Genomic DNA, 23122 nt, shown 5'->3' with positions numbered 1-23122 from the left:
GCTAAAATCAAAAATATAAGAAACAACAAGTGTTGGTGAGGATGTTGAGAAAAAGGAACCCTTGCGTACTGTTAGTGGGAATGCAAAATGCTCTAGCCACTGTGGAAGACAGTATGGAGGAGGTTCCCCAAAATATGAAAAATAGAGTTACCATATGATCCAGGATTCCACTACTGGGTATTTAATCAAAGAATATGAATACACCAAATTGAAAAGATATAGGTACCCTTATATTTATTGCATTATTTACAACAGGCAAATTATAGAAGCAGTCCAAGTGTCCATCGGTAGATGAATAGATAAAGAAGATATTATATGTAGGGGCACTTGGGTGGCTTAGTTGGTTAAGCATCTGCCCTCAGCTCAGGTCATGATCCCAGGGTCCTGGGATCAAGCCCCACATCGGGCTCCCTGCTCAGTGGGGAGTCTGCTTCTCCCTCTCCTGCTCCCCCTGCTTGTGCTCTGTCAAATAAATAAAATCTTTAAAAAAAAAAAAAAAAGATGTCATACACACACACATACACATACACAGTGGAATATTATTCAGCCATAAAAAGGAATGAAATCCTACCATTTGCAACAACATGTATGGATCTAAAGGGTATAATGCTAAGTGGAGTAAGTCAGAGAAAGACAAATACCATATAATTTCACTTATGTGAAATTTAAGAAACAAAACCGACAAATTTAAAAAGAAATAAACCAAAAAACAGAGTCTTTTTTTTTTTTTTTAAAGATTTTATTTATTTATTTGACAGAGAGACACAGTGAGAGAGGGAACACAAGCAGGGGGAGTGGGAGAGGGAGATGCGGGCTTCCTGCTGAGCAGGGAGCCCGATGCGGGGCTCGATCCCAGGACCCTGAGATCATGACCTGAGCCGAAGGCAGACGCTTAACGACTGAGCCACCCAGGTGCCCCCAAAAAACAGAGTCTTAACTACAGAGAACAAACAGATGGTTACCAGAGGGGCGGTGGGTGGGGGGATGGGGAAATAGGGGAAGTGGATTTGGAGTACGTTTATATTGCTGAATAACATTTAGAATTATTGAATCGCTATATTGTACACCTGAAACTAATATAACATTGTATGTTAATTATACTGGATTTTTTTTAAAAAGGTTAGCAGCCTTTAAAACAAGGATAAGTGCTATAACTAAGGTATATACAGTACCTATGATGTATTTTGAGGAACACAGAGAAGGGAGTAACCTAGAAGATAGTTGTTATGAATTGAACTGAATTCCACAAAAAAGTGATGTTGGAGTTCTAGCTCCCAGTGTTTCAGGATGTAATCTTATTTGGAAATAGCATTGTTGTGGAAATAATCAGTTAATGAAAATCAGGTCCTACTGGCATAGTATGTGCCCTAATACCTAATCCCACCAAGTAACTGCTGTCCTTAATAAGAAGGGAAATTTGGACATACACATAGGGAGAACACCACGTAACTGACAGAGGCAGAGGCTGAGGTAAGGCAATTGCAAGGCAAGGAAAAGCAAGGACTGAGAGCCATTACCTCCAACTAGGAAGAGGCAAGGAAGGATTCTTCCCTAAACATTTCAGGGCACCTTGATTTTGGACTCTCAGCCTCCGGAAGCTGTCAGACAATAAATTTCGGTTAAGTCGCCCGGTTTGTGGTACTTTGTTATGGTAGCCCTAGCAAACTACTAGGTACAGAATGGATTAGCGTTCTGCGTTTTACAGAGGAGGAACGAATCCCCAAAGTTACAAACTTTACGTGTAACCATACCGGCACTGGACCCAAGTCTTCAAAACGATTGTTCTTGATACTAACCTTGGGATCAGAATAAATTAGCTCTGGCATTCAAAATCCACTGGTGATAAGCAAAGCAGTAAGCAAATAAAAGATGTTTGGGAAAGTCCAGCTCTCGGTCATTTGGACTAGCCATTTCCATGTTCTTCCCTTTCTTCAAATTTTATAAAGCACAGAAATTTGGAAATCATTTTCTCAGCAGGTAAGATGCCGGTAAATAGAATGCTAGCCTCTTTCATCAGAAAGATGGTTTTCATTCTGTTTCTGATTATTTGGTGACCTAGGTGTCTGGATAAAGTTCTTCACTAAAAAATTTCCACCGCTGGCTCCAGGGGACTACAGGAGTCAATAAATAAATTCAAATGTTGTTGCTGAGCAAAGGGAGGAAATCACAGACAGAATTTAGAACTGAGGAGTGCCTGGTTGGCTTAGTCAGTAGAGCATGCAACTCTGTCTCAGGGTTGTAGGTTTGAGCCCTACGTTGGAGGTAGAGATCACTTAAAAATAAAATCTTAAAAAATTTTTTTTTTAAAAAGGGGGAATTTAGAGCTGAAAGCCAGCCCTCGGGCCAAATCCTTGCTGTCTTGGTAGTATTAAAGACCTCAAAGTGAGAATTTAAGTTAGAGAGATCTTGGATTAGTAGAATTCCCAGAAGCTTGGCAGACGCTAATTAAATTCTCCTGTGAAGAAATTCATCCCAGGCTTCAAAAGAATTCCAACAAATAGAACTCATTCATCAGTCCATCCTTCAAGGTCTCGTTTATAAGACAATTTTCAACTTGAGCTTTTATAGTCCCATGTTCACATTCCAGAACATGCTATGCTCTTCGATGCTGTCACCCACAGTACAGACAACTCCTTGCCCTTCTAGTCCTACCTATCACCTGACACTAGTGAACTCCCATTTCTCTTTCAAGTCTTAACTCGACCTCTGAAGCTGCTTGGAGTTCCTTAGAGAAAGTCAGTATCCTATCTGTGCACTATTCTATTCCAGCATGTATTTTTTATTTATAACTCAAATTTCCTCAGGACCCACCAGCCCACAGTTACGAATGACAACACATCAACACTAACAGTTCAAATGTCACAGACCGGTTGCTCCTTCACCCGCAGTCTCAGACAAAATCTCTCCCTTTGTTGTTTCTGGAACTTATGAGTGTGCCTCAATGGTGCATGTGAATGATCCCATGTCCTGCTATTGTTATGGAACCCATCCAAGGGAGTGCTAAAAAGAAACAACAGACCCAAAATGGAGTCACTTTTGCTAAGCCCCACCAAGACTTCCTAACTAAACTGCAGTTTCAGCCTCCCAGGAGTGGAATTTGAAGCCAATCAGTCTGGGATTTCCTCATCAGCATTCGTGAGGTGATCTGCCTCAGAAGACCCCCTGCTTTCCCCTAAGGGAAGGAGACCTTGCCTGAAACAATCTACTCTTAACTTCCTTGTTTCACCCTCCTCCTGCCTATACAACCTTCCGTTTTGTACACCGCCTTGGAGCTCCTCTCTACTTGCTAGATGGGATGCTGCACAATTCATGAGTGGCTGGATAAAGCCAAATAGATCCTCAGATCTACTCAGTTACATTTTAGTTTTTAACAGGAGTCACATGGCCAGCTTTCCATAAAAACATTGTTTCTAGCTCAGAGTTCTAATCCCAGGGCTCCAAAGTGAGAAAGACAGATATCCCTAAATGGCACAGCAAGCGTGATTAATATTTGTTTGAATACATGGGTACATGGCATAATATACAGCTGGAATTGTAACGAATAGTTACCTGGCCAGGGCAAGATTAAGAGGTAGAGACAGCTTTTTTTTTTTTTCCTTTATAAGCTATTATATATTATTTGTTTTTAAATAATACACACACACATCTTTGATGAAAATAGACTAGGTTGTTTAAAATGACATAGCATACCCTCCAGCCCTTACTGGACTGCAGTCGGGCTGTGTTCCATGAAGAAATGAGGAGGCTGCCCCTCTCCTCACTGTGTGTCTTGTTTTGTCACCTGGTCCTAAAGGGGCCTTGTTTTGTTCTCTGTGATTCACAGAAGTCTTTACAAAAACTCCTTCAGTTACGGCCTGCAGCCCCATAACATGGGATCGCGGTCCCAGGATAGCGATAAGGATGGCCACAAATTTCTCGAAAGTGTTATGCACTCTTCTACATGCTGTAGAAGATGATACAGGGAAGCGCTTAAAGCATGAGCTCTGACTTTTGCTTGTAGACAAGATGGAGGAGGAGGGACCAGATTTACCCTCCTGCCTGAAACAACAACCAATCAAAGGCTTTCAAGACACGGGATGTCAGGTAACAAAGGACAGTGTTGCCTGAAAAACAGAAAACGAATGAGTCCAGCGACTGCCCCAGTTTTCTGCTCAGAGAGTTTCTAGGATGCAGGGTAGGGACAGAACTAAGGTGGAGGCCAGTTGGCTCCCTGAGCTGAGGAGATGGAGTGAAGAGTGTGGAGATACCAAGGCAGTTCAAGTTCATGGACAGAGTGCCAGAGAGGAGAGAGCTGCACAGAGAGAACCCCAGAGACCTGCAGAGGGTCCTTGGTGAGTACTGATGATCCAGGGGAAAAGGGCCCAACACTCACAGAGGGCCAATCTACCCACCAGCCAGCTACGAAAAGCTCATAATTCTTCCTCTAATTCTTACAAGTTTTGTGCCCTTGGCTAACTTATTTAAATTCTCTGCCTCTGGTCTCTGCCTCCCGGTGTTCTCACCTTGTGAAATCCACTTCCCTGAATGTGGGCTGGACCTATGACTTGCTTCTAACAAAAAGAATACAGAAATCACATCTGAGATTAGGTTACAAAAAGATTCTGGCTTCTATCTTGTTCATTCTCTTGCTTTCTCCCCTTCCTGCTCTGTTCCAGCGTCCACGTTATGAGCTGCCCTATGGAGAGGCCCACATGGCAATAAGTCAGTTTCTCTGGCAATAGCCAACAAGGACTCGATGGCTGCCAGTGGCCTTGTGAGTGAACTTGGAAGTGGATCTTCTGAGGCTGCTGGCAGACAACTGAGTGAGCTTGGGAGCAACTCTCTCCAAATAGAGCCATGGTCAATACCTTGACTGCAGCCTTCTGAGCAAGCCACAGCCAGAGGACCCAGCTTAGCTACATCCAGATTCCTGATCCACAGAAACCGTGAAGTAAATGTTTCTTGTTTTAAGCCATTATGTTTTGGAGTGATTTGTTACGAAGCAAGAGATAACTATTACAGCAACAGAAACTCTGATTTTATTTTTTTTAATATTTTATTTATTTGAGAGAGAGAGAGCATGCACTCAAGGGAGAGGCAGAGGGAGCAGCAGACTCCCCACTGAGCAAGGAGCCCGACTCGGGGCTCGATCCCAGAATCCATGAGATCGTGACCTGAGCTGAAGGCAGGCGCCCCTAGAAACTCTGATTTTAGCTGAACAGACTACCAGAATGAAGGCTATGTTTCTCAGCCTCCCAAAGAGTTAGATGTAGCCATGTCATGGAGTTGTAGCCAACAGAATGTGAGAGATGATGTATGGAATTTTCAGACCAAGGCTTTAAAAGAGTGGGTATGCAGGTTCCATTCCCTCTTTCCCATTTCTCTAGATAAGACACAGAAAGTTATGATAATGGTAGAACTACAGGATGGAAAAACTTGGATGCCATTTAGAGGAGGGCTACCCAATGACCAGGATCATCCATTTGAACTGTTTTTCAAGTGAAAAATAAATTTATATTGTGTTGGGGTCATTATAATTTATATAATTTTTGTTACCACAGACAAGAATGTTAATTAACACTTTTCTGTGAAAGAAAAACTTTTCTCTGGAGTAAACCATTATTATTTTGGGTGTCTGTCACAAGAAGCCTAACCTACATCCTCGTCTATATATATATATATATATATATATACATAACTTAAGAATTTTATTTTTACCAATTTACTCTCCAGTCATTCCCCAAAGCCTTTCTTTTGAGTACGGTCCCTCTGACTGGAATTCTGGGCAGTCTTTATTGCCTAAACTATATGTCTAGTGCTTTGCATTTGATTTTCAGTTTTAATTTGTTCACAGTAGAGACAAGTTAAAGACTCTTGCAAATCAAATTGAATGCAGAATCCTACCAGATTTGGGGCTTGAAAAAGTCTTTCTAGTCTCTCATAACCACCTTGCCTACACCCAATTCAATAGCAATTTTTATTAGCACTCATCTTTATGCTGTCTTTCCAAAGCATTCTTGGTTTTCATAGAAACAAGTCTTGGGGTGCCTGGGTGCCACAGTTGGGTAAGCCCCAAGCACAGGTTGTGATCTTGGGGTCCTGAGATTAAGCCCCTTGATGGGCTCCACACTCACAGGGAGTTTGCTTCAGATTCTCTGTCCCTCTGCCCCTCCTGCTTGTGCGTGAGAATGTACGCGTGCGCTTTCTCTCAAATAAATCGATCTTAAAAAAACCCAAATTCTTGGGGCACCTGGGTGGCTCAGTCGTTAAGCATCTGCCTTCGGCTCAGGTCGTGATCCCGGGGTCCTGGGATCGAGCCCCGCGTCAGGCTCCCTGCTCCGTGGGAGGCCTGCTTCTCCCTCTCACACTCCCCTTGCTTGTGTTCCCTCTCTCGCTACCTCTCTCTGTCAAATAAATAAATAAAATCTTTAAAAAAAAAAAAAACCCAAATTATTTTTCTTTGCAGACTCAAATTTTGTCAATTTGTGTAATTTAATTACATAATTATGAGGAGTACAACGGAAATCAATAGATTGGTAACAAGCATAACTGACTCTTGCTAAGCATTCCACTCAATTGGTGGAAGCAGATACGCAGGAGTGAACCAAAGTGAAGGCTACCAGCTGTGTGTCTTTAGTATTTTCCAGGGATCAGCTGGCATATTTCAGAAAGGCTATTGAGAACATTAGTTAAGTGGACACTAGTTAGGAAGAGCTTCTACTGTATGCAATGTGTACTTTAGGGGGGGACAGAGATCATAGATTTCATCTAATTTTCAGAGGGATCTCTGATCCCTAAAATATTAAGTACCATACTGGAAGTTAAAATCTAACCCATGGCACCAGGTTGAGGAATAAATATCTTCTCGTCCTCTGTTTTTGGATACTTGGGCACCTACCTTTTTCTTGAATATTCCTTTCTATCTAAAAACTAAATTCACACAAATAGATTTTTGTGAGCCAGTGGCCCTATCAGCTCATCAAAAACACTCAGACTCTAAATCTCAGTTTAGAAGCTTCTGAGCAAATGAGGCTCCCTAACTTCACTCTGGTCAGATGTTCCCCACACAGAGAAACGGACTCTGACCAGCTATCTAAAAAAACAGCCATCATCAATTTTGGTCCTTTCACCCTTTTGTTTTCTTCATAGCATGTATCACCATCTGGTGGTGGTGTATTATCTAGTACATATTCAATGATAAAATTCTAGCTATTCAGAATATTATATTTGAGGTTTGCTTATAATTTCAATGTCAGATTTCCCAGTCTTTCACAATAGATCATTTTTCTAAAATGTGAAATTACTTAATTCAAGTAAAGGGAAAAATATACTTATGGACTAAACAAACAACATTGGCAAGCCTACAGCAGCCACAAATGTGGAACCTTTGTACTAAATACCCTCTAAATCTGTGAGAATGAAAGGAAATCTCACTAAAATGGAGTTCAGATGCCAGCAGGGGGAGCTCTCACACCCCACCACTCCGAGTCAATTGCAGACCCAACAGGAAAAGCCTAACCTTGCAAGTCCATTTACTTTTTTTTTTTTTTTTTCCCATTTACTTTTGCTATTACTTTACTACCCCGGTAAGAGGAAGGTTTCCTTCTGCCCTGGCAACAACCCAGCCAATGAAAAGCCATTCTACTTCCAACTCCCAGTTTATTCCAATGGACTTTTTATTACAACAGCCTTCCCAACTTCCCCTTTTCCTCTATAAACTAGAGTTTCTCTCTTTTGTTCTGTGGATTTGCCTATGATTTTGCCATAGCTTGCTTGTCCCAAATTGCAATCCTCTACTATTCTCAAATAAACCCATTTCGCTGGCAAAATAACTGGCTGTTTTATTTTTAAGGTTAACAAACCACATTTTTATGTTCCTCAGAAATGATACATAAAAATCTTACTCTCAAAAATTAAAGGATTAAATGAAAACAATAAAAGTAAACAAGAAATGTGATTTGGAAAGTAGGAGCCAATTTCACGTCGAGGTTGTACACCTGAAACGAATATACCGTTAGCAAGTCATTTTGTACACCTGAAACTAATATACGGTTACAGGCCAATTTAAAAAATGAATTAGGAGGCAAGCCACAGATATTTAAAACAATATTCATATAAAAGGTTTTTATGATTGGAGTCTAATAATTTCTCCCCTTAACATGGTCGTACTTCTGATGGTCCTGTAAGGAAACAGAAATGGATCTTTACCAAACTTAGTCATCTCCCACTTTCCAGCATTTTCTTCTACTTATCACTCTGGAGGGCGCAAAACTGAAGGACTAAATTCTCTTCTGACTGGTCAAATTCATTAGAACAGTGGTTTACTAACTTTAACAAACGTTTAGACTCACTTTGGGTTTGTTAAAATACAAATTCCTGGGACCCTCCGGGAGATGCTGATCCAGGAGGTCTGAGCGGCTCCGAAGAATTTGTATTTCCAAGCAACGCCCAGATGATGCTGACCCTGCTGGTCGGCCTTTGAGAAGCACTGCACTGAGGCTCCCAGGAATTTGATTTACAAGTGTGACCACCTCAATTTACGTTTAGAAAAGCAAACACCACAAAAAACCAAAACAACACCAACCACACACACACAAAAACCTACACACTCCCAGACCAAAGCAGACCTCTAGCAAGCCACACAGATCCCCGTTTAGTCTGCATAGATTTGCTTTCTCTGTTCTGTGAAAACGTTCCTGTCATTTAAACACCTACCTAAACTCGGTCGGCCAAATTCCAGCCATTCAATGCTATATAAAAGGGCAGGCTCCCGATTGAGAAATACTAGTAATTGCTTTACAGTTACTGAGCTTCCTTGAGTAGGAAAATGCCTCTGACATTCAACTCAAAGGAAATACCTATTTCCCTCAAGGTAGAGCATCGGTTTTAGGGACGTCTGCATAAACACAGTAAACCTGCTTCGTGCAAGACTCCGAACTACACCCGCAGTGGCAGCTGAAAAGCAAACAAAAACAAAACCTGAAACTCCAGCCTCCGCCGCTTCAGTACCTGAACCGGGGTCCCGCCCTTCCTTCCAACGAGAGGACGATGGGGGCGTGGCCGAGCACGCGGCGCCCACGTGACCACTGAGAGCCGCGCGCAGCCAAGTCGCGCGATCTGCCGTCATATCAGCTTATGCCGCCGGCCTCTGATTGGCTGGCGGCGTCTGCCGCTAGGAGCGTGTGCGTGGCTCCGCCCCTCCAGGCTTGGCCCGCTGGCTGACCACCGCCGGCCGCCCAGTGGTCCCCGCAGCCTAGGTCCCCGCGGAGGCCGAGTCGGCCACAGACCCTCTGGAGGTAGGGGTGGCTGGAGGGCGGGAAGAGGAGGCGGAATACACCTGAGGGGGACGGGCGAGGAGCGGGGAGGAAAGTGGATGGGGAACAATCAGCAGGATGGGTCCCAGGTGGGGAAGATGTGCGGCCGGCCTTTTCCGACTAGCGGCGGGCGTGGGTGGAACGCCGCCTGAGTGTCAGGCTCTCGGCGGGCGCTGGGCTATCGGTGACCGGCGGCAGGGATTGGCAGGCAGCCGGGCATCCCGGAAGCCGGCGCGGGCCGTGGTGCGTCGAGTGCGGGGCTCAGGGGACACCCGCTGTCCCGGAGGCCTGGGTGGGGTGGGGGTGGGGGCTCTGCCCGGCCGGACGAGGTTTCGGGGCGCCGAGGAGGCCCGCACGTGAAATAAACAGGCACAAAGATGGGCGTGCAGAAAACGAAATGTGTGATGTCGGCTATTGCAGAGCGCTCATCCAAGGAAGTCGGTCCAGCGAACACTAATGCTTTACTTTGAGACGGATATCCTTCTGTGTTGGAGGGATTTTTCTCTTTTAAAGGGGCAAAGAAATTAGGCTGTGACCTCCTGACCATTACAGCGCAAACCCTAGTTACTGCAACGTAATTAAGATGGGAGGAGGGCGCCTGGGTGGCTCAGTCGGTTAAGCGACTGCCTTCGGCTCAGGTCATGATCCCGGAGTCCCTGGATCGAGTCCCGCATCGGGCTCCCTGCTCGGCGGGGAGCCTGCTTCTGCCTCTGACCCTCCCCCCTCTCATGTGCTCTCTCTCTCTCATTCTCTCTGTCTCAAATAAATAAATAAAATCTTTAAAAAAAAAAAAAAAAGATGGGAGGACAACAGTCCGCGGTTTGAGAAGGAAGACTAAAAGGGAAGAGGACTAATCTTTTAGGTTAGCATCGTAAAAGGAAAACATCATGTCTACTGGCAATCCACATGTTATAGCAGAATGGATTTGGAGGTGGTATAGATGGGTGAAGTTCCAAGTGTCAGTACGAAAAGTTTCCAACCTGGAAAGCTTGTGGTAGCCAGATATTTTTAACCAAAACCTTCCGGCAGGTTACCTGTCTTTATATCACCGTCGTTGTGTGTGTGTGTGTGTGTTTAGGTTTCTTTTTTTTTTTTTTTTTTAAGATTTTATTTATTTATTTGAGACAGAGAGAATGAGAGAGAGAGAGAGCGCACATGAGAGGGGGGAGGGTCAGAGGCAGAAGTAGGCTCCCTGCCGAGCAGGGAGCCCGATGTGGGACTCGATCCCGGGACTCCAGCATCATGACCTGAGCCGAAGGCAGTCGCTTAACCAACTGAGCCACCCAGGCGCCCCTGTGTTTAGGTTTCTAATGATGAGCATCTAAAAAAAGATAAATACATGATCCTTGATCACTTATGGAATGCTTTTCCATTCATTATGTAATGTAATTAGCATGAGATACTCAGAATTCCCCATCTGTATGTATACAAGTTGAGAGATAACATAATGTCGAAGCTGACAGAACAGACTCTGGAATATACGGTCCCAGGTGTAACTTGGTACTTGACAAGTTATTTAAATACTCCTGCCCTCAGTTTCCCTATTTATAAAGTAGGAGTTATAGAAATACCTACCTCTACCTACCTCGTAGGGTTGTGAGAATTAAGCGAGGTGATACATAAAAAATGCTTTTAAATAATACCTGGTTCTCAACAAATGTGAACTATTATTATCAATACTTTTAAAGTAAAGCCAAAGTAATAGTAGACTCAGTTATTCTAGCTTAATTGTGTTTTATTAATAACTGTGTTTTATGAAAAAGTTTTCTTTGTTTCTATAAAGGTAAAATAATACAAGCTTTTGTTTTAGTCAGGGATATTTAACTTAGGGTCTGTGGAGCCCTGACCTAAGGAGGTATAAACGCCTTAAAATTATATGCAAAATTGTGAGTTTGTAGTCACTGAGAATTTAAAAAATTAAGGAGCTGAAGAGTTGAGATAGTGATGAAGAGGCAGTCGAAATTGGTTCAAGTCTTGGTTTAAGAACTTGGGACTTTGAGGGGCACCTGGGTGGTTCACTAGGTTGGGCATCTGCCTTTGGCTCAGGTCTTGATCTCAGGGTCCTGGGATAGAGTCCCACATTGGGCTCCCTGCTCAGCCGGGAGCCTGCTTCTCCCTCTCTCTGTCTGCCGCTCCCCCTGCTTGTGTGTGCGTGTGCTCTCTCTCTTTTTTTCTCTCTCTCAAATAAATAAATAAAAACTTAAACAAACTTTGGGACTTTGTAACCAGACTGCATGTGTCTGAGTTCCAGCCCCAGCATTTGTGTACTTGATGATCCCAAGCAGATTACTTGAAAATCTTTAAAGATTTTATTTACTTATTTATTTGAGAGAGAGAGAGAGAGCACGAGCTGGGTGAGGGGCAAAGGGAGAAGCAGACTTCCTGCTGATCAGGGAGCCCAACGTGGGTCTCAATCCTGGGACGCTGGGATCATGACCTGAGCCGAAGGCAGACGGTTAACTGGCTGAGCCACCCAGATGACCCAGATTCCTGTGCCCAGCTTCTTTATCCGTAACACTAGTACCTAACTCTTAGGATTTCTTGAAAGTGTTGAAGGAGCTAATATTTATGGTACCAAGTGTATAGTAAATATTGATATTAGATATCACCAATTATTTTTCAAAGAAAAATCAAATGACACCTTTTTCTCCCTTAGGTTAAAGTAATTTTGACTCAGCTTTGGCCCCATAACAGCAATAATAATAGCTCCTGTTTATTGACTAAATTCTCTGTCAGATGGTGCCCAAACACTAGGGACTTAGTCTCTAAACCTTAACAACAATTCTATAATTTTACAGATGTGGGTTTGAATATAAACTTCAAATTTGAAATGCAATTTTGAGGTCATATTGTTCCTGATTTCAGAAGATTTTTTGTTAGATGTCAGAAAGTATAGTGATATATTTATGAATATTTAATTATTACATTCAACAAATAGAATTAATTGAAAGCAAAATTCTAAAAACAGTTAAAAAAGGTTTTATTTCACAGTATCTAAACTGCCTCTAGATTGACTGAAGTACATTTCTTCCTCCCTTCCAGGCACTGGTTTACTGTAACAGCAATTATGTCTGGGGAATATACAAATTAACACAAGTAGCATGGTCTTCAGATAAAAGCAAAACTAAAGAGTTTCTTGAAGTTAAGGACTGAGATCTTTTGAAAGTTATTACTTGCATCTGATATTAAAGGTTGAATAAATAAGAGTCTTAGTTACTGTTTGAGTTGGTTTGGGCTGCATTGTGCAGTCTTGTCTGTACTGTATTGATTTAGGGCTATGGGACACAAGGTAACATCCAGATCAGGCTGCAAACTCTTAACCCACCTTTAGTGGTGTCACAAGATCCTTCTCCAGTCGTTAGGTTGTTTCAGACTGTTTGTTTCCTGCTATTACTTTGCCTGCTTTCTTTGCTACATGATCTCTCAAGGCAGTCTCTACTCCTTATGGCTTCAGTTTCAACTACTACAAGCTCACTTTGGAACTTCAGATTCATATTTGTATGTAGTCTCCTGCTTATGTCTAAGAGTAAGCATAGACTTAAAGCTTATTAGTCTCTGCTTACTTAGATTTAAGACCCAAACTGAATCCCTCATTCCTTATGCGCCCCTGTTCCTGTGGGGACTACCAGCTACCAGCTCTCCCAGCATTCCCTCTTTTGATTCTGGTGACATCACCATCCACTCAGGCCAGCTAAAATCTCACAGCCATCCTAGATTTCTCCCTCGTTCACATTCCAGTATTTAATTGGTCATCAAGCCCTGTGGGGTTTTAGTTGCTAAGTCTCCGGTGTAGGTGCACGTGTGTTCTCAGAGCTGCTGAGCTAGTCAGTCTACCGCGGGAGCAACCAAAGTAGTCTCTCTCTCTTCTGCTCATCAATACTCATATTCCTAATGGAGTGGTTTCTATGAAATATGGGTCTGATTAGAACGTCTTTCCTGCTCAGCAACCTTTAGTAGCTCCCCGTCGTGTTATCAGGGAGAGTCAGATTCCCTAGCAGGGCAACAGCTCTTCACAGCCTGACACCAGTTTCCTTTTACCAGGTTTATCCTGGAACAGTTTCCACCCCCTCTACTTCACCCCTGTCTCACTGTTTGGCACCCACCAGCGACACCCAGTGAGTCACGAATGTACCACGACTTTTTCCATGCCTTTGCAAGTTGTTATTTATTTTTTTTAGATTTATTTATTTATTTTAGTGGGGGGAGGGTCAGAGGGAGATAATCTTCAAGTAGACTCCCCGCCGAGCACGGGCGGGGACTTGAGGCTCCATCCCACCACCCTGGAGATCATGACCTGAGCGGAAACCAAGAGTTAGACACTTAACCAGCTGAGCCACCAGGTAAACTGCAAGTTGTTATTTCTGTTTGAAATGGCCATCCCTGACCTTTTCTTTCTGATAAAGTCCTTTAAAGCCAGAGTCAGCTCTTGTCACTATGAAGCCTTCTACTATAAGCTGTTGTAGTTGTGTTGTCTTTTCTGATTATATAGAATTTGTGTATATACCTTTATTATAGCACTTGTATTGATGTAATTGTTTCTGTAGTTGCCTTACCTTTCAGATGGATTTAGACTGTATCTTTTCAATATTTGTATGCTCATTACCTAGTGTAGTGCTTGATACTTGTTATTTAAATGAATTAACAATGTATAATGAAGGATATATGTTAATATCTGGCATTTGACATTAGTTAATTAAAACCTTCCATGACAGGGACTCCTGGGTGGCTCAGTTGGTTAAGTGACTGCCTTCGGCTCAGGTTATGATCCCGGGGTCCTGGGATCGAGTCCCACATCAGGCTCCTTGCTCAGTGGGGAGCCTGCTTCTCCCTCTGCCTGCCGTCCCCCTGCTTGTGCGCTTTCTCTTTCCTTCTCTCTCAAATGAATAAATAAAAAATATATATTTAAAAAAACCTTTCCATGACAAAGTGAGGGGAAAAAAATGCTTGCAACTCATATCACAAACAAGGATAACACTCTTAATAAATAAAGAACTTCTAGAATTTGATTTTAAGAAACTAAAAACCCAGTGGGAAAATGGGCAAAGGATAAAAACGTAATTTCACTGAAAAAAATATAAATTGGGGCGCCTGGGTTGCTCAGATGATTAAGTGTCTGCCTTCAGCTCAGGTCATGATCTCCAGGTCCTGGGATTAAGCCCTACGTCAGGCTCCAGACTCAGCGGGGAGTCTGCTTCTCCCTCTCCCTCTGCCTCTCTTCCTGCTTGTGCTCTCTCTCAAATGAATAAAAAAAATCTAAAAAAAAAAAGAAAAATATATATAAATTATGCTAAATATATGGAATGATGCTCAACCTCACTCATATTAAGAAAAAGATAAATTATATACTGAGATATCATTTCTTTGCCATCAGATTAACGAACATCCTGAAGTTTGATGATATTCTCTTTTGGTAAGGTTGTAGGGATATAGGCACGATCGTACACTGCTGTGGACTTGCAAAGTGACGCAGCTCCCATGCAGAGCAATTTAGCAGTGTCTGCCAAAGTTACCGACGCATTTGATCTTTGCCATAGCTCTTCTGCTTGTAGAAATATATGCAGTATTGGATTAATCATTGTTGCATTGTTTTAAATTGCATAAGGTGAGAATCTATCCAAATGCTTATACATGAGTTAAACGACAATGAAGTCACACAAAGGCACGGCCACAGTCCCTTAGCCACAGTTTCAAAGTCTGAAAAGCCCTGAAAAACTAGAAGTTTTTGTTTTTTAAAGGCTGGCGCTCAAACTCATTTGATGACACACGCTTTCTCCAGCTGACTGAGGTGCCCACTGTGTGTTGGCGCACCTGTCAGATATCCCTACCTCTGCTCTTTGCGGGGACTATTTTTGTTACTTTGGGTTTAATTGCAGATGGAAATATTGTTTTAAATAGTTAAAGATAGCCCATCTGAATAACAGAATGAATGGAAGCATCCGTCATTAGGAATGGCACAGACATGGAGTTCTTTTTTTTTTTTTTTTTTAAGATTTTATTTATTTGACAGAGAGAGACACAGCGAGAGAGGGAACACAGCAGAGGGAGTGGGAGAGGGAGAAGCAGGCTTCCCGCCAAGCAGGGAGCCCGATGCGGGGCTCAATCCCAGGACCCTGGGATCATGACCTGAGCCGAAGGCAGATGCTTAACGACTGAGCCACCCAGGTGCCCCTGTTGATCACTTTTTATTTATTTATTTTTTTAAAGATTTTATTCATTTATTTGACAGAGAGAGACACAGTGAGAGAGGGAACACAAGCAGGGGGAGTGGGAGAGGGAGAAGCAGGCTTCCCGTGGAGCAGGGAGCTGGATGCGGGGCTCGATCTCAGGACCCCGGGGTCATGACCTGAGCCGAAGGCAGACGCTTGACGACTGAGCCCCTGCCCCATACAGACATGGAGTTCTTGTAGGAGCTTGTGCCTGTTGTCTGTGAGCCCTCCTACTGAGGAAGACAGCGTGGGCATTACCACCCCGTGTGACTTAGAGACCGGAAAAACAGATTGCTGAAGTTTTACACCAGTGGTGAGGACCAAGAACTAATGAAAAATGGGAAAGCACAGCCCAGGAGAGAAAATGAAGATGCTAACCATGTTTTGATTAAGTGGATTTGACAACAAGAATGTAAATAAATGCCACTGATTGCTTTGTTGATCAGGCAACAAGCAAGGATATATCATGAAGAACTGCTCTACTGAGGACAAACGTTAGTGTTAAGACGGGAGGGGCCAGAAATTTAGGAAGCCATGTAGTGAAAAATGTCTGAAAGTATGGTGAAAATGATTCTGCTGATCATGAAACAGCTGAACATAACCCTGATGAATTAGCTGAGATAATAGCAGATGACAGCCTGAGTGCTGAATAAATCTGCAGCGGTATGGAATACCGTGGTAGTAGCATACTGTTAAATGCTCTGCATAGGAACTGCGTCACTTGGCAAGCCCACAGCAGTGTAGGATTGTGCCTATTTCCATACAACCGTACCAGCAGAGAACATCACCAAACTGTAGGATGTTCATTAATCCAATAGCAAAGAAATGATATCTCAGTATATATTCATGTCCACAGTGTTTGAATGAGCCTCACAAAATACCTGGGCAAAAATCTTCAGGCTAGTTCACTAACACATACAGGTGAGCCAAGCTCCAGGCAGGCTGGACTGAAGGCAATTGAAAATTTTAAGTTATTCGCAGACAACCCGTTTGTGCATTCTCCTCCTCGAACTTTTAGTTACAAGTTGGCAGTTGCCAGCCCCCAATCTGGAGTATTGACTGGGGGGAGAGGAGTAAGTGTCTTCTCGTTCTTACTGTCAAGAATCTGTCCCCTTTTGTTCTGTCGATGGGAGTGGCCTTTCCTTCTGTCACAAGAACAGATAGTCCCTGAGGTGGCAGCATAGATCCATCTAGCAAATTTATCTTTCAGTCTCAGCACTGAAGGAAAACTCTCTGAAATCAGAAGAGACGTACCACTGAAACTTGTAGCCGAAGGAGTGAACATCTGAGTATCTACTGCCCTGCGTTCCACATCTTTACTACTTGCCACGTGGCCGTAGGAGACATTGGAAAAGAACACAAAGATGGCATTAGATCTACATTGATGCCATTTATCAGCTGGATGTTAGAGAAAAAAAACTTTCTGGGCCTCAGTTTCTCTGAGCTTTGATGTCCCCGGGTATAATATGAAGAGATTGGACTAGAGATGATATTTAAGATCCCTTCTGGCTCTAACGATGGCATTTCAGGGATTCTGGTAGCTAGCCACAGAATTATACTGTAAGTGCTTATTAAAGCAGGAACTTCTTGTATAATTTTTCCAGGTTTTTTGCATTGGGAACTATCAGCAAGGGTAAATAATTGTTGCACATGTTTATCCTTTAGGGGCTAAGATGGATCTTGTACTCAATGCTGCAGATTATTATTTTTTTACACCATACTTCTATCCAGCCTCATGGTCTGAGGATGACATCTTCCGACAAACTATTAGTCTCCTGATTGTAACAAATCTTGGTGCTTATATCCTTTATTTCTTCTTTGCAACACTGAGCTATTATTTTGTCTATGATCATTCATTGATGAAGCATCCACAATTTTTAAAGGTAAGTGATTTTCTTACCTACTTTTTAACTACTGTTACAGTAAAAATAATAGGTATTTGTATGTGAGATTTTCAAATTAAACTGGTTATAGCCATTAAGTAAAAATTTTTGCAACCAGCCTCAGATGGGTTAGATGTTTTTGGTAGGGCTAATCCCCTCTCTCCTTCTCTTAATTTAAACAAATAAATGAACCCAACTTTCTTTTTTGTTATTTGTTTTTTTTTAATTATAAGTGTCTTGTGTCTTCCTAGATACATAGGAATGAATTTCTTTGCTAATAGTGATGAATAAATAAATGCACACATTTGTGTAATTGTTTTAATGTTTGACTTCCACAAACTGAAAACATGTTTTTACTACGTACCCATTTTTTGACTAGATAGGAGATTGTAGACTTGTTTACAATCATTTTTCTACTCCAGTTATTTGTATTTATCAGTGACTCCCAAGGACTGAAAAAAAAAAATGAATAGAGGGTTGGGGATGGACATTATTCGTGAAAGACATGATTAATCCATAAATAGAAATCTAGCATGCAGATTTTGTGGGAAAGAGAGAAAGTTTCAGAATTTAAAGTATTTATTGCCTTTGCTCTTTACAAAAGGAATGTTCTCCTTACACACTCATTACCACTTATTGCCATTTTCACAGAAACAGTTTGGCGGCAAGCTCCTTCATATAAAAGAGATTGTAAAAATCCAAGATGATTTTATGCTGGTGTGTGTTTAACACAGATTTTGTGATTTTTAAGTACTGGCCATTTCATTTTCAGAATCAAGTCTATAGAGAGATTACGTTTACTGTCCAGTCATTGCCCTGGATTAGTATTCCCACTGTGTCACTGTTCCTGCTGGAGTTAAAAGGTTACAGCAAATTATATGATGACGTAGGAGAGTTTCCCAGTGGTAAGTTAATAATATGAACGTCAGGCACAGAGTGGCTTCTCTAAAGAACCAATCTGCCTCTTTTTTTCTTTGAAAATAATTGCCAGTTGTTTAATTGTTTTTAATGCTCTGTTTTTGTGTATTATGTCTTGCCACATACATACATTTCCTAATCTATCAATTTTAAAGTATTGGTTGTAGATGGAATTGTGCCCAGGGAAAGCTGAATATGATCAGAGAGACCTTTGCATTCATTCACTATTCTCTTTATTGAATTCAGACTCTAAAAACAAAACAAAACAAAAAACTCAAGTAGTACATGATAATTAGAAAAAATCAGAAAAGACAGAGTTTTAAAATCCACTATCCTGCTACCTAGAAACTACCTCTTTTGACATATATCTTTCCACTTTTCTATGCCTGTCTACTTCATTATTTGTTACAAAAATGAAGCCCTACCATATAAACTGGTTTGGACTTTGATTTTTTTTTTCCTTAGTAGTATATATGCCCATATTTTCATGTCAGTAAATACTGACATTATATAGTATATTATAGTATCACATTGTGTAGATATCCATAGTTTATTTAAATGATCCCCAATTTTTTAGACCTTTAGATCATTCCTTTTTTTCTATTATAGATAGCCCTGCAGTGCCTAAACTAAATTTTTGTGAAATTCTGAAATTATTTAATGAAGATACATCTCTAGTATCTAGTATTAGAAAGTAAGAATAGTAGTTAACATTTATTGAGTGTTATTACGTACCAGCTACAGTTCTAAGCTTTTCACATGTATCAGTCTGTTTTATTCCACATCAGTTCTATGACGTGTTCCTTTTATAGGTGAGTAAATTAATGTACAGTAACTTGCCTAGGTCATTCAGCAGGGAAGTGGTGGATCTGGGACTGGAACCCAGGCTTGCTTGCACCAACACACCTGTTGTCCAAGTAAGATATTTGAAGGAAGGAACAAAAATTATACAGTAGGGTGATGAATTGGCTAGGCCTTGAAAAGTGGGTAGGATTATGAGTAAAAATAAAAGGAGAACTAGTGTTCTAGATACCTGGAACAGAACAAGTCAAGGTACAGAGGTAAGACTTTCAAGATGTTGGGAGGACATTGAGTAAACCAGCCTGCTTAGTACAGGAACAGGTGAGGTTGGAAAGATGAGAAAGTGTTGGGTTATGGAGTAAACGCTAGGCTTGAGGTATTTAGTGGAAAATAAAAATTCTAAGCAGGAAAATAGTATGTAAAAATATGTTTTACGAAAATTAATATGAAGGAAAAATAAATGGTGTTATTTATGCTCAGAGATTTAAATAATAAAGATGCCTTAAGTGTATGCTTTTTCTATCTCGAAATTGCCTTCATAGTTTAGCTTCAAGTTTTTATGGGAGGGAAATGAGGAAAGCAGCAGATACCAGGGAGTTAAGGGAGATTAATTTATAATGTATTGCATTAGCCAAAACAGTTTATAGTGTTTGAGTCTAAGCTCACATTTTGTGCACTTAGATGGACAAGTACCAAATAAATTCTGGTCCTGGAAGCCAGATCTTGATTCTGATATGTCCTGTTATCTCTCCTAGGCTGGATTCGCCTCTTTATTAGTATACTGTCCTTCCTGTTTTTCACTGACATGCTGATCTACTGGATTCACAGAGGCCTTCATCATAGACTTGTGTATAAGGTAGAGTCATTTTTAGGGGAAAGAGAAAAAATATATACATTTCAGCAGTGTATGGTTACAAATTCTGTTTTCTAGTTTGTTTTTAAGATTTTATTTATTTGAGAGAGAGCATGCACAAGCAGGGTGGAGGGGCAGAGGGAAAAGCAGACTCCCCACTGAGCAGGGAACCCAAAGTGGGGCTCGATCCCAGGACCCTGAGATCATGACCTGAGCCGGAGGCAGACATTTAACTGACTGAGCCACCCAGGTGCCCCCAAATTCTGTTTTCTATTTCCAAGAATTTCCTCTAACTTATTAAATACCTGAGTAGCCATAGTCCTGACAGATACCAGGTTCATTTTGTTTTTGTTCTTTATGGGTCTGGAGGGGCTGTGTTAACATGTTACTGTTTTCAGTTAAAGGGGTGCATTTTATAAAGTGATTTTGTGGAATTTAAAGAGATTTTTTTAGTTATGTCATTTCTACAATGTGAGCATGAAAAGCCAAGTTGAAAAGTAAAGGTGGTTCTTAACTGTGTTCTTTTCTTCTATAGCGCATACACAAACCTCATCATCTCTGGAAGATTCCTACTCCATTTGCAAGTCATGCTTTTCACCCTGTGGATGGCTTCCTTCAGAGTCTACCTTACCATATATACCCTTTTATCTTCCCATTACACAAGGTAGTCTACTTAAGTTTGTACATCTTGGTCAACATCTGGACGATTTCCATTCATGATGGTGATTTCCGTGTTCCCCACATTTTAAGGCCATTTATTAATGGCTCAGCCCATCATACAGACCACCACATGTTCTTTGACTATAACTATGGACAGTATTTCACCTTGTGGGATAGAATTGGAGGCTCATTCAAAAATCCTTCCTCCTTTGAAGGGAAAGGACCACTTAGTTATGTGAAGAAGATGACAGAAGAAAAGTGCAACAGGCATGCAGAAAATGGTTGTAAAAATGAAAAATTATTCAGTGGGGAGTTTACAAAGACTGAGTAGATTGGTGCCCTATTATTAAATATTATGAAATATTTTTAATAAGGAAAAATAATCTACATACATACAACCAAGAGACATAGCAAGCAAATGGTATTTGAGAGTCCGCATTGTGGGTACTGCTGAGGAATGATCGTGATGTAGATCAAGGAAGGAATGCTGTGAACACCGAGATTTTAACCTCATGTTTACCATATTAGGTGTTGGTCTCAAGGACGTGTCGTGTCTCTGTAGCCAGCATATCTGTAACTTGTATAGCCTCAAAAACAGTTTTTGTAAGGATAGAGAATAAATTATTGAGGGGACTAGGTTATGTCATTTTGCCTTAATCTGCCCATATTCATTAAGAAAAATACATTGTGCTTGATAATACCAAGACCAAGCATCATAACAAAGAAATACTAATATAAACATGGTTCCTTGTTTCAGGAATGGTTAAGTCTTCAATGTTGGTATGATAATGACTACCTGTAGTATTTTGTTCCAGTGGATACATCAGTGTGAAAAAAAAAAAAATCTGATAGAACGTATTCGTGGCCAAGTAAATGACCTAATTAATAGCAGGTGTAATAAGATTATCATCTTCCTACACACAGGAAGCTTATTCTCTGGGGACGTTGTCAAATATTAACATTTTACTGATGAAAAAATAAATCAGAATTTTTAAAAATACTGATACTACCACAATTTAATCCAGATCTGGGCTTATTTAAAGATTTTGATGGTTATTATTTTAAGCCATTATTTAATAAGATGATGTGAAGCTGAATATATTTAGAAAGGGAAATTTGATGCCCGGGTAATATATTTGACAGTACTGCTTTTTTAATTAAATGGATGCACTGCACTTTTGATAATGTTTCAAAGTTCCCATCTTATAATTTCCTATAAAAGGAAGTAATTGCCAAATATTTAGGCCGATCACTGAAGATTAGTTTTGAAATCTTATTTTCCCTCTTCTCCCCTCACTTTTCCCCACTTTCTGTGCAAAAAGATTTAACAAATAGTTTCATAAAGAAATGTTGTATGTTATATAGCATAAGTATATTGGAAAAACGTGGTTTGGAAAAGGCATTCTATAAGGTATTTATGTAAAATCAATAAAAGTTGGTTATTACTATTATTAAACTGTATCAGTTAAGTATTGTAACAGCAGAGTATTCTTTGTACAAATTTTGTGTCAATTTGAAACTACAGAAATGACGTGGATTTTCAGAACTTTTAAATGTCCCCAAATGTTCAGTGTCAAGGGGAGAAAGAAGGGGGTATCACATTCTTTTTATATTTCGTATCTTTATTAGATCTGAGTGTTTTAGCAGGAGACTAGTCATAAAATGTAATGCTTGGGATCCAGAAGAAAATACTTTTTTCTGAGTTACTATTACAGTGTTGAGCTACTTAAACATAGTAGAGAACCAGTTGGTGTTTTGTAACTGATAGATACAGCCGGTGATTTCCACTGACCACTGCCCCCCGGCCTCCAGTACTCCGCTTTGCCCCCCCCCAAAGGAAATTAATAAGTAAACTTTGTTTTCTGTGATAATGACAGCTAATATTCAAGTTTTCTATTTCTTCCTGCTCATCTTTGGTGTAGTGTATATGTTTCTAGGAATTTATCCATTTCTTCCAGGTTGTCTAATTTGTTGGTGTTTTTCATGTTTTCTTCCTTGTATTTCTATAGTGTTGGTTGTTATTTCTCCTCTTATTTGTGATTTTCTTTATTAAGGTCCTTTCTCTTTTCTTTTGGATGAGTCTGGCTAGAGGTTTATCAGTTTTATTAATTCTTTCAAAGAACCAGCTCCTGGTTTCATTCATCTGTTGTATGGTGTCTTTTAGTTTCTAGATCATTTGTTCCTGCTCTCATCTGTATTTCCTTCCTTCTGCTGGCTTTAGGCTTCATTTGTTGTTCTTTTTCTAGCTTCTTTAGGTGTAAGTTTAGGTTGTTTATTTGAGATTTTTCTTGCTTCTTGATGTAGGCCTGTATTGCTATACACTTCCCTCTTAGGACCCCTTCTGCTGCATCCCCGAGGTTTTGGACCGTTGGGAATGACAGCTAATATTTATTGAGCTTTTACTCTTGGTCGGGCACTGTTACAAGTCCTTGACATTAGGAAATTGGGATGCAGTTGCATGACTTTCCCGAGGTTTTTCTCTCTTGTAAAGCCCAATGTGGGTGTTTT

The 23122-nt window shown here is 40.9% G+C and overlaps 1 protein-coding gene and 1 long non-coding RNA gene across 6 annotated transcripts in view; one reads left to right on the top strand and one right to left on the bottom strand.

Annotated features, from left to right (window-relative positions):
- LOC123856761 (uncharacterized) overlaps nt 1-9075 on the bottom strand; it is a 54856-nt gene extending 45781 nt beyond the window's left edge. The window contains exon 1 of one of the 4 annotated variants that reach the window (XR_010407087.1): nt 8989-9075. This is a non-coding gene — a long non-coding RNA (uncharacterized LOC123856761). The remainder of the gene's footprint in view (nt 1-8988) is intronic. The other 3 variants (XR_010407085.1, XR_010407088.1, XR_010407086.1) reach the window with 3 other exon arrangements.
- Nucleotides 9076-9128: 53 nt separating this feature from the next.
- SC5D (sterol-C5-desaturase) lies at nt 9129-22075 on the top strand. Of its 2 annotated transcripts, none has more exons than XM_045894819.2 (5): nt 9129-9275; nt 17165-17382; nt 18155-18287; nt 19857-19957; nt 20490-22075. In XM_045894819.2, exons 2-5 carry the CDS (start codon nt 17173-17175, stop codon nt 20943-20945), a joined length of 900 nt encoding a protein of 299 aa, XP_045750775.1. In that variant the 5' UTR covers nt 9129-9275; nt 17165-17172; the 3' UTR covers nt 20946-22075. The 2 variants fall into 2 exon arrangements, with proteins under 2 accessions (XP_045750775.1, XP_045750776.1); XM_045894820.3 differs by lacking the exon at nt 9129-9275 and adding an exon at nt 12207-13408.
- Nucleotides 22076-23122: the final 1047 nt, after the last annotated feature.

This window comes from Mirounga angustirostris, unplaced genomic scaffold, assembly GCF_029215605.1.
Source record: "Mirounga angustirostris isolate CCGP_5_RB_7025 unplaced genomic scaffold, mMirAng1.0.hap1 SCAF_13, whole genome shotgun sequence".
In the NCBI taxonomy this organism is placed as follows: Eukaryota; Metazoa; Chordata; class Mammalia; order Carnivora; family Phocidae; genus Mirounga; species Mirounga angustirostris.
The sequence above is the reverse complement of the archived record's forward strand: the minus strand, read 5'-3'. Positions and strand labels throughout refer to the sequence as shown.